Here is a 16,528-nt window from a genome sequence, read left to right on the forward strand (position 1 = left end):
TATACTCTGTTGTTTTTATATTATTAAATACTATCAAAATAAATGTCATGGTATTATTTATTATTATTATTATTAATAATACATTTTAAAATAATGTTATTAAATCAAATATTATCTTAAACCATTATTAACAAAATCTTAATTTTAAATGTGACTTTCACAATTTTTTTTTTAAATGTACTGTTTTTGAATTAATTATTATTAACAATAATACTATTTTGATAATTATTTAAATAATTTTAACGAATTTAATAGTGGTTAAGCAGCAAATTATAATTTTTTTATTAATTACAATTAATTAACTTAAAATGCTATTGTCATTCAAATATTAAACATTATTAACAATTATATTATTATTATCATCATAAATAATGAATTTTAAAATACTGTAAATTTCAAAACCACAAAAATAATTGTGAAAATTTCACAAAACCAGAGCACTCTTACCAAGTTAGGTATTACATATTAAGTAAAAACGGGCTGCAAACACAGATTCATGTTCAACATCAAGATTTGTGGCTCTATGCTGAAACCGAACTGATTATTAAAGATACTGTACAATTAAGAAATTGTATGAACTAAATCTTTTATGCTCTATTAACCCCGTGCTGTACTTCATTCTCCTGCCAGGTGGTGCTAAAGAGTCTCGAACCGTCTGGCAAGAGCCCTTCAGGAAACAGGTTCAGTTTCATGTGACAAGACTACAAATAACCCTCAACGTCCCAGTTCCTGAGCGCAGAGTAAATTCAGGCCCGTGAAACAACAGGAAAAGCCACTGACTGACAGGAAGGCTCCATTTAAGAAGGACGGAAGTGGGAAAGCCCTTAAAGTCTCCTTATGTGACCCTCCAGCGAACAATACAAAGGAATGGGAGTGGCCTGATGGGAACTGATAAAAGATGCGGATCTTTTATAACGCTACAGCTATTTTGAGTGCATTTTGACCTCCGAATTTGCCTAAAAACACATGAAATGGTGTTCATTTGTGCACAACGGAGATAATAAGCAAGTCTGTGGCTACTGTCAGTCTGACATTGTAATTGCCAGTGCAGATTCCCTCCTACAGCACCGTTTTTAGTGCAACTCACCTTCTCCCTGCTTTCTCGAAGCCCGTGACGCAGACAAAGAGTGGCAGAATAAATGGAAATCAGACTAGAATGGAGTGGTGTGTGTGTGTGTGAGAACGGGTCTATTTTTAGCTTGTGTGTATGTGTAGATGAGGAAGGATATCTTGACATCAAAATAAAAGCAAGGACATGCACAACAAAACGAGAAAATAATGCAACACAACACAACTATTATTTGCCAATGTGCGAGCTCTGAATAAGCACAGTCGTGAGCGCAAATGCAATTTTGCCGGGAGATTTTGCGATCGCCATGGCGACCGCGGAATGAATTTGTAACAAAGTGCTTATTCAGAGCTCGGGGATTTATGAAAGAAAGCTTTTAAAAGGAGCAAACCTGATTGGCTGGTGCTGTTGTTGCGTAGGGGACACTTGTGGCAGGGGGTGTTGCTGCAGAGACAGTAGCAGGCGTAGCACTGTACATCATGGGTACTTTTTCAGGAAGGGAACCATGGAAGCAATGAAAAGGTAGGTGGAGCATTATGGAAACCATGGTAACAGGTGTTTTGGTTGGTTGGTAGGGATTTTGTAGTTTGTTTTTTGGTTTAGTTGTTTAGCAGTGGTGTATATTACAGAGCAGCGAGCCATCATTAGGTTAAACCAGCAGATGGCATGCAATCACGATGCAAAGCGAGAGAAGCATGGGAAACAAAACAAAATAAACGAACAAAAAAAATAATAATAAAATAAAAAAAAAGAGGAAAAAGGCTGATTACAATCACCTCAAGGAAATTTATCACCATAATCAGTTGTACCCAGAGAAGTCACGAGTGGTTAGTGGGGGGTGATAGATTTACACATGCTGTTAGCCCACCACGCTCGGATCGGGCGAGACTTCAAGTATTGAGCCTATGATCTACGGCAAACTACACAGAATGGCCATTTGTGTGGTCATTTATGATCAAGTGGGCTATTTCTCTAGGAAACTGATCAAATTTCCCATTCAATAGTACACAAGACAAGACAATGCCTATTATTAAAAGCCTGTTTGCTTAGATCTGGTGTTTTCACACAAATACTGTTTAAATAACTGTTTAAATGACAGTTTAAAACAATGAATTGATGAAGATGGTAATAATAAGAGTAATATTTACAATAATAATAGCCACTGTAAAAAAAAAAAGGTAAAATGAATATATATGAATTCATAAATTATATATAAATATATAAAAAGTAAACTTTAAAAGACCACTGTAAAAATGTAAAATGAATAATATGAAAACAAATTAATATTAATAATAATAGAAACAATAATAAAATCCACTGTTAATGATTTATAATGAATAATATATATATATATATATATATATATGTGTGTGTGTGTAAAATACATAAAAATTTAAATAAAAATAAACTTTACAACACTAAAATAATAATAATATAAATGTCACTGTAAAAAATTTGAATCTGAAATAGTTTAAAATAAATCTAAATACAGTATATAAAACATCTAATTCCTATAATAATAATAATAATAATAATAATAGCCACTGTTAAAACCAAATCAAAAACTGAAATCATTTAAAATAGATTGAATAATATGAATTCCTATAATAATTACTACTACTAAGAATAATGAAAATAATAATCAGCCAATGTAAAACAAATATCAGAATTTGAGATAAAATCAAAACGGAAGAATATGAATATATAAAATATACAGAATGACTATAAAATAATTATATTACCGTAAATACCACTGTAAATAATTAATACTGATTAAAAAATACTGTAAATTGTGAAACCTCAGAAAGAGAAATGTGAATATTTCAAACAAGTGCTCTTGCAGATGAATAGAAGCATAATGAAGCAGAAAACAGATGCACTGATCAGATTCCATCAACAGGTGCTAATTTGACCTGGTAGTTTGTGTGACATGACAGTCAAAGTCTATTGAGCTTCAAATCACCTGTAAGAGCGACTACATCTCTACGTGAGTTGAGGAAGACAGACAGACAGACAGACAGACAGACAGACAGACAGAAAGAGGAGGAACCTACCAATGCTGCTAGCAGGAGCCATGCACAGAACTGACCCTGTGACCATGCAGTGAAGAGTGGAGAGAGGTTAATAGGGAAGAAAAACATATTAGACACAGAGCCAGAGATTCAGAATTCAGCATGCCATACAAATCCAATTAAGCTTGTCATTATAGATCGCTCGCTCCACCGTGTCGTCATTCTGGTTAAAAACTTAGCATATTTCCAGGAAGATAAACTGGATCAATATTCGCAAGGTTGTGAAATTAGAGAGCAGGGAAACAGTGTAGGAGAAGAGGAAGAGGACAACAGGGCAGAAAAGGCTAAAAACCAGCCACACACACACACACACACACACACACACACACACACACACACACACACACACACACACAAGAGAGAGACATGCAGTGAGCCAACGGCCACTCCTACGGTTAAAACAGACATAGTGCTGTTACAAAAGAGCCAGAGCTGGAGAAGAGGGAGGAATGGGGGCACAAGAGGACGGCTAAAAGGAAATACAACCACCATGTGGGTGTGTGATGACAAAACACACCTACAAGGGATTAGACAGCTGGACTCGCTCTAAAACCCTACGTATAGAGAGAGCTTTTTCTGTGTTTATTGTTCTAAAAATACTGCAATAGGTACGCCTACAGGTACAGGGTGATAGTAGGTGGAATATATATGGATATTGTTTACTGCAATGCACTGTGATTGATGTACATGTTGGCTATTAAGCCAATAAATCGAATAATATTTTCATATTTTGATTACACATAATATATATATATATATATATATAGTACTGTGCAAAATTCAGATGAACAGCACTGGCTGCTGTCAGACTCCTTGTGCATACAAAAATCTCACTGGATTATTACAATTAACGGCAAAAGAAATGTAAACTGATATTTCCTACTGACACGCTACAGCAAAACATATAAAAAACTGGCTTAAAACCGTTTTTTTTGTGCTGTTGTTGGTGAAAGTACTAATGGCCTAAGACTTTTGCACAGTACTGTATGTATAAACAGAAGAAACCGAGACGGAGATGTTAGTTTTAGTTTCAGTCTTAGTTCAATACAATTGCAATAAAAAATTTTTAATATGTATATATCAGCATTTGTGTTGTGGGAGTTAAGATATATATGACAGTGTACAGATGCAGATCAAAGACCTTGAAGCACTGAACTTTCTAATTTAATCTATGGCCGGCTATCACTTTTAGATCAAAGTATCCCAGTAGTCCTGGAGATATTCAAATCAGCAGTGCTCCCGAAATAACGTGTCTGTATTTAACCTATTAAACATATTATGCATTAGTATTCTGTGCACATGCACTGCATGCAAAAGGGGCACACAGCTGTTCAAAGGCCTCGGTTATGACGTTACGCTGGGATCGGAGAAGAGAAAACGGGTGTAAAATTGTGACCCAGGGATTAATACAAAGCAGTATGGGCGATGTGTGTGCATGGGTTTGTACATGTGTGTGCGTGTTTGCTCTTACCTGTGGGAAAGAACGCAGCGGTGGGCTGCTGAAGCTGTGCGCTGGCCAAAGCCTGTTGGTAGTGCAAGACACTGGGGTTGAAGAACGTACTGGCCCCGTTACTCTTTTCTAGTGCTGGTCTCTTTGGTAGGGGCTGCAGGACTCCATGGGGAAACGCCTGAGCGTGAAAAAGTACATGCACGAGTTAAATGAGGTTCTCACGCATGCACGACTTACAATATCAATGCACAGGTTGACTCGAATCTGCATCGCTCCGTTTTACACAAGGACGACGACAACCGTCACTAGATACTTAAGCAAGACACTTACGTTTACTAGGCTTCAATTAAGCTACTTTACTTTGAAAGACGACACACATTCATTCTTCAAAATTGACTGATGGTTATTTCTACATGTACTTGGTGACTTTAACTGTTTCTATCAAAACAAAGAAGCCAAATAAAAAAATTCTGTGAGTCGCTACAGTACATTAAAAAGCTACATGCAAAGCAAAAGGTGAAAGGTCATAGTACCAGATCTACAGATGCCTCGAGGGGTCGCTTCATTGCTTTGGCAGTCGACTGAGTCTTTTAATAGCAGGCAGCGAGCACATGATGGCAGTGGGCCAATGGGATTCAAGCGTATTAACATACAGGTAACAGCAAGCAGAGGTGCATCATGGGGACAGCATTGCATTGTGGAATAGGTGAGAAGGAAAAAAAACAAAAACAAAAATAATCTGAATGCAGTATACCACATACAAAACAATAGGCATGCTCATAAACGAAAAAACTTGTTTCAAAGAAACATTTCGCTACGTTCTGAATTAGTACGAAAGCAAAAAGCATCTACAATACCTGTGTTAAAGCGCCAGAAATCAAGATTCTCACCATTTACCAATCAAAAGTCAAACACGCTAATGGGATTGTAGATATTAGTGTTATGAAAGCTCTCAAAAACGACTCAAACACTGCATAAAACACTGACCGGTGCCCAATATCCGATATCAAAGGGTTTCAAGTGTGAGTGGCGAACTGAATCGAATGATGGCAGAATGTCAGGTAGGCATTTCTTTGTTGTCAACATCGCCTGGTTACTTTAACAGCTTCGTTCGGTCGATACTGATGCTACATTAAGTTTGCCTGACAGCACGACGTCTATCGAACACTAATTAACACTGGAATCGGGTACAAACTGCATGGGCCAAGTGGGCTAATTTCACCAGCCCGTGCATTGCGTTTCTGTCAATGCAAATCACAATCTTTTGTGCTCATTGAGTGATTTTAACACGCAGAGTGAAACTGCTATGACATTTACCACCACTTAGCAAAAAGAAAATAAAAGGACACTGGAACGCCTTCACTGACATTTATTTCTGTCACAATATGTTGTAATTTCTTACCAACTAGCAGATTAAAATGACTCTCAACATGTAAATCATAAAGGTCACGGAACTAAAAGAAAACAACTGATGTGAGTGATCACAGAATGTGGAGCTCTGTTTATTCTTATATTTGAGAACGTCCAATGTATGCTCTTTTTACGTTGCTGGTTTTGGACCTTTTAAAAAGCATTGAGTTATTTTTATTGTGGCCAATATGCTAATTTAATTTCTTTTTGTATTTAAATATTAATATGCAACTAACATTGTACACTGCAATATTCCTCACTAATAATATGCCATGCAAACTGGTAATAAGTAAAGATTGCAATGGAATGACGGGCAGCAAAAAAGGACGCTTGAAATGAGATGATGCAGAGGGCCATGCAGAAATGCTTTAAATCAGAATAGCTACACACACACACACAAAAAAAAAAGACCTAGATTGTCGAATTAAAAAGAAAAAAATTCATGGTTTTCTTTATAATAAAGTCACAGATTATAGCAAAAGGGTTGTACGAGGGAAAAATATGCATCATTTAAAGAAAGCGGAACACTTCATTGACAGGACAAACATTTACTTCTGGACTCTCTTGAAGCTCTGTTCCAAAACCTAGTGAGTTGCATTGCTGTCTACATAGGCTGCTAAATAAACAATAATGTGTAAAGTTGTCAATTTTTTATGATTTTATTTTAGTGATACTTTCTGCATTAAAATTGTATTCCTCTTACTGTCATCTTAATTTTTTTCACTGAGTTTGTCGCATACATTCTGAGATTCAATTCTCCCTGAAGGATACTTGCTGCATGAATTTTATGCAAAACAAGGTATCTTGGAAAGCAGCATAATAATGCACAAATCGTTTGGAATAGCCTTGGCGTCATGTTTATGTCAGACAGAGTCTAGTGCTGTCTAAGAAGAAAGATCAGTAGGTCTAGGAACAGAGCTTGTAAGTATACTTTTAATAAACATCAGAATAAGATGCACTTTAATTGTGGTATTCTTGTAACCAAGAGTTGAATATTTTGCTCCCCTCCGCCAACATAGAGAACCATTAAAATAAATATGCCACCCACAGGGATTTATCATACAGAATTACATAACCTTCCACTGAAGGAAAAAAACAAAAAAACAAACAAAGAGAAACTAAAAGACAAGAAAATGAAGAAGCCATAACTATATCATCTGACTTTTAAACCCTTTCTCTGGGGTCGAGGGCAGGGATCGATTGCTTCAGCATCCCTACAGTAAGTGGCCCGGTTTGAACCCTAGAAAAAAAATCTGCTTTGTTATGTGCATTACATCATAATCAGGGAAAGGACTAGTGGTTTATCTCAGGTCGCTGTATGCTCGGGAAACCTGGGACTTTATTTGCACTCTTGTTTTATTGTTATGGCTGGTGAGCTGATACTGTCCTCGCGTCACTCTCTGACCCAGATGCCACAGTAGAAAAAGACAAAAGGTTCAGGGCAAAAGCAAAAGCAAAAATGGAGTAAACAGCAAAACGAATGAGGCCAAGCATGTGAGTGCCATGACAGCAAACGCAGCAAACTAAAACCACACCAGCGTGAGATGTGGAAGCGGGAAAGCTTGCTGCCAAATACCGGGTCTACTGTGTCAACGCAAGCAAGTGATGCGACCAAACTATATCCGTACCATTATAATCAATGATATGAGCACCGCAGTGCAAGAAAAAGAGATTTTATGTTCCTATTTTAAACAGCAACTTCACCATGTCGCATGTGTTGTGTCGAATTGTAAGCTTGCAGGACCAAACTAGGTTCTTACCATTATAAATCAATCAAACGATTTGCAAGGAAATTATATTGTTCCCATTATAAATGGCAAACTCACGCATGTTGCATTTGTTGTGTCGCATTGTGAAATTGCAAAGCAGACAATTTCATTGATAATAACAGGAGCCATCAAGTTTTCCTGCATTGCATTGATTGCAATGTAAAAAATATTCTCTTTCATTATAATCAACAAAGCTGTCTACACTGCTTGGACACAATGTCGAGCTGTCACATCGCAGTGCGTTGCTTGCAGTGCAGACAGCTAAATCTAAATTGCTCATTATAATCAATGCTAGAACTGTGTACACCACAATCTAGGGATGCAATGTGACCAAGCTAGCTTTATTAATTTTAATAGGAGAAATATAGTTTTCTTGCAAGCACACTGCTTGTGTGCAATGTAGAAAAAACTATATTGCTCTCATTATAATCAAAAAAGCTGCACTACAATGCAACCATGCAATAAAGCAATGCACTGCAACAAAATTGGTTTACTTTTATTTATGGATGCACGATATTGGATTTTTGCTGATATCCGATATGCCGATATTTTTCAACTCATTTTGGCCAATACCGATACCGTTATATTTCCTTTTGTTTGGAAACAACACCAAGTCTCTCCTGTGCAGAAATTATAAGCAAAATTTTGGTTGGTTTTTAACAATAACTTATTTGCTAGAATTAAATAAACAATAATGAAGGTTTTTTGACAGTACATTGAAGCTTTGAAAATAACTATAAATAAACTAAATATCAATCGCTGCATTTTTTCCCCAGAAAGATGCAGTGTTAACCCTAACATTTTATTTTAAGATTTAACATTTGTAGATGGTCTAAAGCAAGAGTTGTAAAAATTCTGAAAATCTTTTAGAGCTTATGATTTGTTTAAAAAAATAAAACCTATACATTAATGAATAAATCAGTATATATAAAATTATTTTATTTACAAGTGTCATGTTTGTGATTTTTTTCATGTAAGCTATAGCTTCTAACTTTTAAATCAAAACATACTCATTATTTTATGACATCAACTACTGCTTTATTTAATCAGAAACACAGTCTAAATGTTATTTGTGTAAACTATTTTACTTTTAATTTAATTAGAAGTAGGCCAACAGTGCCCCCTACAGATTAAAACTCCTTACCGAACGGGCATTAGGACCAGGGGGAGGCTGCCGCTGCACGTGCTGTTACTGTTTACTCTATCATACACCGAACGCTTCATTCTGTACGTGCTTTCTCAGTTTAAATGCAGCGATCCAAAACAGTGAATCTAATCATCATTCAGGCAAAACTTTGCTTCAAGAATGAGCCACACTGCTGACTTGATCTAATCACTAGCACACCCTCAGCACATGTGAGTTAATGTATTCCTCTTATCGCCAAGATATACTGGCATAATTTTTCATATCGGCCCGATGCCGATATTTACATTTAAAGCCATTATCGGCCGATTCCGATATCAGTCCGATAATATCGTGCATCCCTACTTTTATTATAATCAACAAAGCTATCTCTACCACTAGCTTGCATGTTTTTCTTGCATCTCATCACTCTCTTCTGTTTATTATAATGGAAGTAATCTAGTGTTGTTGCACCACATTCCTTGTATGCAGTGTAAGCAAGTACAACAAGTACAGTCGCATTATATAAAACAAAAGCTATCTACGAGCATGCAATATCATGCATTATGCATTATCATGCATGTTTTATTGCGTCACACCACTTGCAATGTGGACAGTTTTGCTGATTATAACTGGAGCAACCTAGTTTTGTTGTGATGCATGGCTGGGTTACAGTGTAGACCTTGCTCTTACACTGTAAGCCACAAGTTGCTCCTATTGCAATCAACAAAGTTATATTGCAAATGTGCAATACTGGTTTTGATGCATCACTCACTTGCTGTACACATGGTTTCATTGGTTTTTAAGGGAGCATTGCTGTTTTGTTGCATCACTCACTTGTAGTGTAGACAAAACTACATTGCTCCCATAATCACCAAAACCATCAATACTGCAACAAATGCAACAAAATTGAAACTGCATGCATGCAGAGATTGCGATGCAAAAAAACTTGATGGCACCTGTTATAATCAAAGCCATATACTCTGTGAGTGACAAGACGCAACAATTCTTTTTTTGTTTTTTTGTTCTCATTTGCTGCATTTTTTTTTTTACATTTACATTGCCCGCATGCAGTATAGAAAAACTTAGATTGCTCCCATCATAAATCAACAGAACTGTGTAGGCTGCAAGCAAGTGATGCAACAAAACTGCATGCATGCAGAGATTGTGACGCAATAATATACAATATACATTGTGAGTGCAAAATGCAACAAAATTCTTTCTTCGTTTGTGCATAATGGTGCATCAATCTCTTTGCGTCGTTTGCTTGCAGTGTAGACAAAAAGCTACATTGCTGTCTAGGCTGCAAGTGAATAATGCAACAAAATTGCATGCAGAGATTGCAATGGCACAATACTTAATAGTACCTGTTATAATCGAAGCCATATAAATTGCAAGACGCAACAAAACTTGACATCCCTTGCTTGCTTGCACAAACCTCAGTTTTGTTGTTCCGTTGCATTGCATCGTTTGCTTGCAACGTAGACACGAGTTAGAACTGACAAACGAGAGCAGCCTGGCATGCGGCCCAATATACAGTTTCGCTTAGATAATAGATGAACCTGTGCATTCATGTCAGTTTGGCATGAAGATGTCGTCCATCTCCTTAATTTTATCTTGACTGATCTGAAGAGAGTAGGCCTCCCATTGGGCAGAGAAATGGGGAAGTAAGCCGCCCCGTGAACTTGTACAGTCGAGGGTGTGAGCAAAAAAGCTATTGTGCTTATTATATTAATATCCTATTCCTAATAATGATCGCATCAGTACAAAACTAGATGGATAAGAAGGGGGAGTGATTTTTATCACACGGCTGTATTTTCAAGCAGCTCGTCTCTTTGTCTCTATCTCTTTCCTCACCCTGTTTAATAGGACTAAAATCCCCCGGGGACGAGATAAGGGAGTCGAAACAGATTTGGCACACAACCCCGCCCAGATTCTAGAGATGGGTCATGGCTATATAATAATAAAGCAGTGCTCCACATTTAATGTGCTTAACATCATCAGATATCTCAATTGCAACCTCTGCGGGCACGTCTCTACATGTGTTGTCAATTGATTTTATCTTGCACATAACTGAAAACGATTTCACAATTCTAAGCACTGCCTTAGTTACGATTCAATGTGTCGTGACAATGCGGTAAATTAAATTCTGCTGTAAATTAAATGCAGCTGGTGAGGCACGGTGGTGTAATTTAAGAACTTTAACACTCTTTAATGTTTTGCACAACATGACTCTTTAAACGTAAAATTGTATGCATGTATTTTCAAAATCAATTGTGCATGATTAGCTCACCATGGCTGCAGCGGCGGCCTGCGCTGCGACAGCAGTCTGGTTGGCCTGATGCTGGGCTGCTTTGATCTTGGCCTGCAGGTGCGCCGGAGGGTGGAAATACTTGCACTTCTCGCGCGAGCAGCGGCTCTTGATGTAGTCCATACACACGGTGACCGTGTTGTCGCTTGTGTCAATCATGGGGCTGTCGCTAGGATGGGCGAAGCGGCAGTCGGTCTCGCCGCGTGCACAGTTGCCCCTCTGAAACTCACGACACACCTGGTCGCGGGCATTCGCGGGTGCAAACGAACACGCAGACAAAACAAACAGGGAACACAACAGAAATGTGCAAACAGAGACGTGAGTAATTGAAGTTTCAAAGCTTTCATGTATGAGCACAGGTACGTAAGTAAACACACACAAAGCTGAATATTAACAAAGGCAGCGACAGCCTCTCAGTGTGGGAGGGCCATCAGTCAGTTGCTAAGTGATCGCACATTTAGTGACACACACACACACAAACACACAAACACACACACACACACACACAAACACACACACACACAAAGAACCTTCAACTGTTATTGTTTCAACCACGCTGATAATTTTCTTGCGAGGTAGAGCTACACACTTCTTTCTATCCTCCTTCTCACACTTTTCAGTAATTAATTCAGCTCCGTCTTTAACATACAGATTAAAGTCTTTGGTTTTCATAAACTTTAAATATACTTCAATAAAGTTTGAACATCTCTGTGACCTTGACATTGTTCAAGTGTTCTACATTGAGAATCTAACCGACTGATGATGCCATTATTTACATACTGATTATTTATTTATTATTTGCATATAATTGCATACTGAATTATGATTGCTCACCAAATTATGATTGTTCTTTTCTTTCATCCTTTCTTTATATATATGATTGGCTTTTTCTTGCTTATATTTTATTTGCATACTGAATTACGATTGGTCTTTTCTTTCTTTCGCTATTTCTTTGCCATATACTGTTAGATGCCGCAACTACAACATTGCATAATTTTTAAATGAATATTTATTTTAACAAAATAAAACTTTTTGCAACCAATATACTAAAGGCAAATACTTTATTATCTTACAGTAAATAGTTTGAGTTAAAAGCATGAACTATACAGATTTATTTTAAGCTTTTAATCAAGTTTTCTGATACCTTTAACCTAGATTTCAATTATGGCAATGAGATTTAAACTGCGCTTTGCACATCTGTGGTTCAGAAATGATGCTGTTTGTCTCAAGACGAATGAAAAGATGGCTTCATAATGTTTCTGTGTGACGTATTACCTCAAGCTTGTCTGTGCGCAGTAGTTTCTGTGTGGAGGACGAGCTCTGCACACTGACCGGCGGGCTGCCGGGGACGATTACAGGGGTGCTGGGAAGCATCTCTGTGTGGACCAAACCCATGCCATGGCTCATGGGAGTCAGATACGGTGCGTAACTTAGTCCAGGGTTTGAGCCCAGACCTTGGCTGACAGGAAATGTAGGCTGTGAAGAAGACAATATATGGAACTATTCCAATAACAGGAATAGTTCACCTAAAAATTAAAATCTGCTGCAAATGTACTCACTTCCAGGCCATCCAAGATGTAGCTGAATTTGTTCCTTCATCAGATTTGAAGAAAGCATTATTTTGGATTATGGACTCGTAATTTAGCCGGAAGCAACAGTTTGAAGTTAAAAAACTAAAACAAAAACAAAAGTCTCAATGGTGGATTTGTTTCTTCGTTTCATTTCTCCAAATCTGTTCTGAACAAGAAACAAACTCATCTGCATCTTGGATGACCTGAGAGTACATTTTCAGCACATTTTCATTTTTTTGGTGAACTATTTAATTAATGTAAATATGCAGCTAGACGGGAAGATGAGTAGATGGTTCTTACCATTGGTTGCATGGTGGTGCCAGGGATCATGAACTGCATCTGCTGCGCCAGCATCGCTGCTGCAGTCTTCTGCTGGATGAGGTTGTTGCGTCCGTTGATTTCCAGCTGCGTCTTCAGATGCGCTGGTGGGTGAAGGTACTTACAGTTCTCTCTCGTACACCGACCCTATGGCAAGAAAGATCACAAATGACAACTATTAAGTATCTCAGTTGTTTCTCTTGGACAGAAATTAAATATTTTGCGCAAGTCTCCTGCAAAAAAAGACCCCAGTAAATCTCTCATTTATCTCAGAAGAGATCTCAAAAGTGTCACAACTTCAGCAAAAGTCAAAGAGCTCAATAAGAAATCAAACATTTCTCCTAAGACTTAATGATCTGAACTGCTATTCACATTCATTTACTAGCTTTTTACTCTTACTATTTCACAACTATTGACTTATATACATTATACTTCATTATATACAGTAAACAAATTGATTACCTGCAAAAAAAAAACAACAACAACATAGAAATGACACTACAACATACATGAAAAACAAACCGCATCAATGCAGTAATCATGTATGCTTCATACTGCAATATTTATTAAGAAGGCCAAAGTTAGAAGAATATTCTGCACAAGGTCAAATGTGTGTTTGCATTAAACATCCACTGCAGGATATCCAGTGACACGGGAGGCCAAACTGATACGAGATGTGAGAATTAGTGGAGGAGGGGTTAAAAACGCAGTGGTAGCACATACTGCGGACACGCAGAGACACAGAAAGAGAATCTCACTGCCTCTGCAGATGCTGCGTCACCCTGCAAGCACTCTACAGCATTAGCTGCTCGCTGGAAGGTGCGAGATCTCCACGGTAATCTTGAGCACAAATATCTCATGCTCATGCTACTTACAAAACAAGATAACTGAAGGAAACTGAAGAAAACAAATCATAGATGTCATTAACACATTCATGAAACTTGACATTTTCAGATTATAAATATTTTTATATTTTTAGAATATACATAATTTGTTTTTAATGTCTAAGTCCAAATTAAGGAAAAAAAATAAAAAGGAAGTTTTTAAATTATGAATGTTTTTAGAATTACATATAACTTAATTACACATTTTTATTTCTAAATATTTCAACATGTTTTTTCTTGTAATAAAATAGAATATTAATATATCTGCTAAATAAAAAAATAAAATATATATTTTTTATTAACATTTTTAAGATATCTTCTTAAATAAATAACTCCTGGTACATTGCTTTACTTTGCATTAAAGAAATACTCATTTAGATCTAATTGCATGAACTTACTTTAAAAATACTACTGTCTAATTTCTCATATTAGCAGTGTTTGCAAAGTCAGGCATCACTATTAATATTGCTGTTTTTAATATATCTGCTAAATAAATAAAAAATACAACAACAACAGGTATATTGCTTTACTTTGCATAAAAGAAATACAAATTTAAATCGAATTGCATGATCTTCTTTTTGTAGTACTACCATCTAATGTTTCTCATTAGTGGTGTTCGTAAAGTCAAGCATCACTATTAATACTGCTTTATGCTTAATTTTTTTTCTTTTTTTTTCAAATTGTTTTCCATCTTTGTTGATAATTAATTGGATTGCCACTACCTTTAAAATACTACATATAGCCAATTTGACATGTTTTGGATGAAGATATGAAGTTTCATCAATATCAAGCCTTTTTGCTTGTAACTTCTCAAAAGTATTAATGTGAAAGTCATAATACACGTAGATTTGACTCACCTGTATATAAATCTACTCGTATGCAAAAATACATATGTATGCATGTTCGCTAAAGCTGCTTAATTAAGGAGTTATTAACAATGTAATCAACTGACTTGCAAATAGTTTAAAAAGCTGTAAAAGACTGCACATATGCATGCATGTAGCTTATCCATTTTGCATTATCTTTAATTCCTCTTCTAACTACACACCAGCTAATGAAACAAGCACTACACTAACTGTCAGATCATATACTGTGAAACTAACCTGACACTATAACAAGCTCATTACTAACCAGATATAATGCCTCATAAATGCAAAAATGAAAAGCATGACAAAACTCTCTGAATAACCTACATGCATTCAGAATGTTTTTGTGCATATTTCTATAATCAAATTGCACAATTTTGTTTTTATTTACAATATTTGTCCTTATCAAGGGTATGAAACTGATTAAACAGAGACGTGACCTATATAAGCTTTTGTGTGCTCTCTGCATTGTTGAAAATCCCTTGAAAATATCTTTGAAGCATTCGCAAGTATGTGCATGGTCAGCTTATCTGAGGTCTTGCTTGCTTATGGTGGTTTATGACAACAAGGATAAAAGCGCAAGATGTCCAGGTATCCTTCCTTACTCGGATTACAATGGAGATAGTGTGCTATAAATAACATGAAACTAGATCTAAACGGAGCAATGCTGTCATTTCAATGTGCAAACAGTTAAACAACACTGCACTGCAGCTCACCGCATGATCTCCGCAACGGCACAAACTGAAATATCTGACTTTCGTTAATGTAGACGAGACCTCGTGTGATTGATCAGACCCAAAATACGATGCATTAGCAATCAATAAAAACATTTGCACTACCGACTGAAAGTCAAAGCTTTGTTTTCATTCACCAGACCAATTATTCATTAATCCATCAACGTCTAGATGGAAGCATCTGAACTCAATGATTTCACTTGTCTAATAAAGTGGTTGAATTATAAATTATGCTAATATCATTCATTATCAGCACATAATCAATTATAGGCCAAGCTGAAGACAGGTCTAGATACTTAACACCCTCAAATTCCCAAATATGCAGCACTGTAATCCATAGGATCAGGGTGCCGGTGCAAAGGGGCTATCAATATCCCTGCTGGAATAACTGTGTTGCTCAGCCGCCCAGCCATAAGCTGAGAGGTGTCAAAGCCAATCAGTACAGGCCAAAAGACGGATTCTCGCGGCCACTGACGGAGTGACGGATGGTGAGGAGAAGTGAAAGACACCGGTATCGGGATTTTCAGGCACTTTGCAAAGGATTGTATTGGAATATGTATGAGACGTTTGAGTTGCTGTGTGTGGCCTGACTGAAAGGAGACTGCTGATTCAATAATGAAGGTCTATTTTTACCGGCGAACTCGGCAGGAATGAAATGTCACTCAACAACCATAGGATGACATCAAGTGACCTACATAAAGAGCGGAAAACTGCAGCTGGGGTGAAGTACATAATGAGGGCGTTCGAAACAGGCTCCTAGAGGCAGGGCAAAGCTAGAAAAAAAAAAGCCCTTCATCAGTGAGAAGCAAAGAAGAGCCAGGATGAGGTCTGCAAAAAAAAAAAAAAAAAGAAAAAAAATTATATATATATATATATAAAAAAATTTTTTTTTTTTTTTTTTTTTTTTTTTTTTTTTATATATATATATATATATATATCTTTGAATGGCAT

The 16,528-nt window shown here is 36.7% G+C and overlaps 1 protein-coding gene across 12 annotated transcripts in view; it reads right to left on the minus strand.

Annotated features, from left to right (window-relative positions):
- The window catches only part of LOC107653675 (muscleblind-like protein 2a), a 73,027-nt gene that overhangs the window by 7,522 nt on the left and 48,977 nt on the right, over positions 1–16,528 (minus strand). The window contains exons 2-8 of one of the 12 annotated variants that reach the window (XM_016440458.1): positions 13,076–13,240; positions 12,480–12,704; positions 11,187–11,441; positions 5,125–5,178; positions 4,613–4,769; positions 3,124–3,159; positions 1,461–1,555 (exon numbers count right to left, since the gene is read on the minus strand). In XM_016440458.1, coding sequence (XP_016295944.1) covers positions 1,461–1,555; positions 3,124–3,159; positions 4,613–4,769; positions 5,125–5,178; positions 11,187–11,441; positions 12,480–12,704; positions 13,076–13,240 — 987 coding nt within the window. Of the gene's footprint in view, positions 1–1,460; positions 1,556–3,123; positions 3,160–4,208; positions 4,499–4,612; positions 4,770–5,124; positions 5,179–11,186; positions 11,442–12,479; positions 12,705–13,075; positions 13,241–16,528 lie in introns of those variants that run through there. The other 11 variants (XM_016440459.1, XM_016440457.1, XM_016440464.1 and 8 more) reach the window with 11 other exon arrangements.

This window comes from Sinocyclocheilus anshuiensis, unplaced genomic scaffold (genome assembly GCF_001515605.1).
Source record: "Sinocyclocheilus anshuiensis isolate Anshui unplaced genomic scaffold, SAMN03320099.WGS_v1.1 scaffold175, whole genome shotgun sequence".
NCBI classification, from domain to species: domain Eukaryota; kingdom Metazoa; phylum Chordata; class Actinopteri; order Cypriniformes; family Cyprinidae; genus Sinocyclocheilus; species Sinocyclocheilus anshuiensis.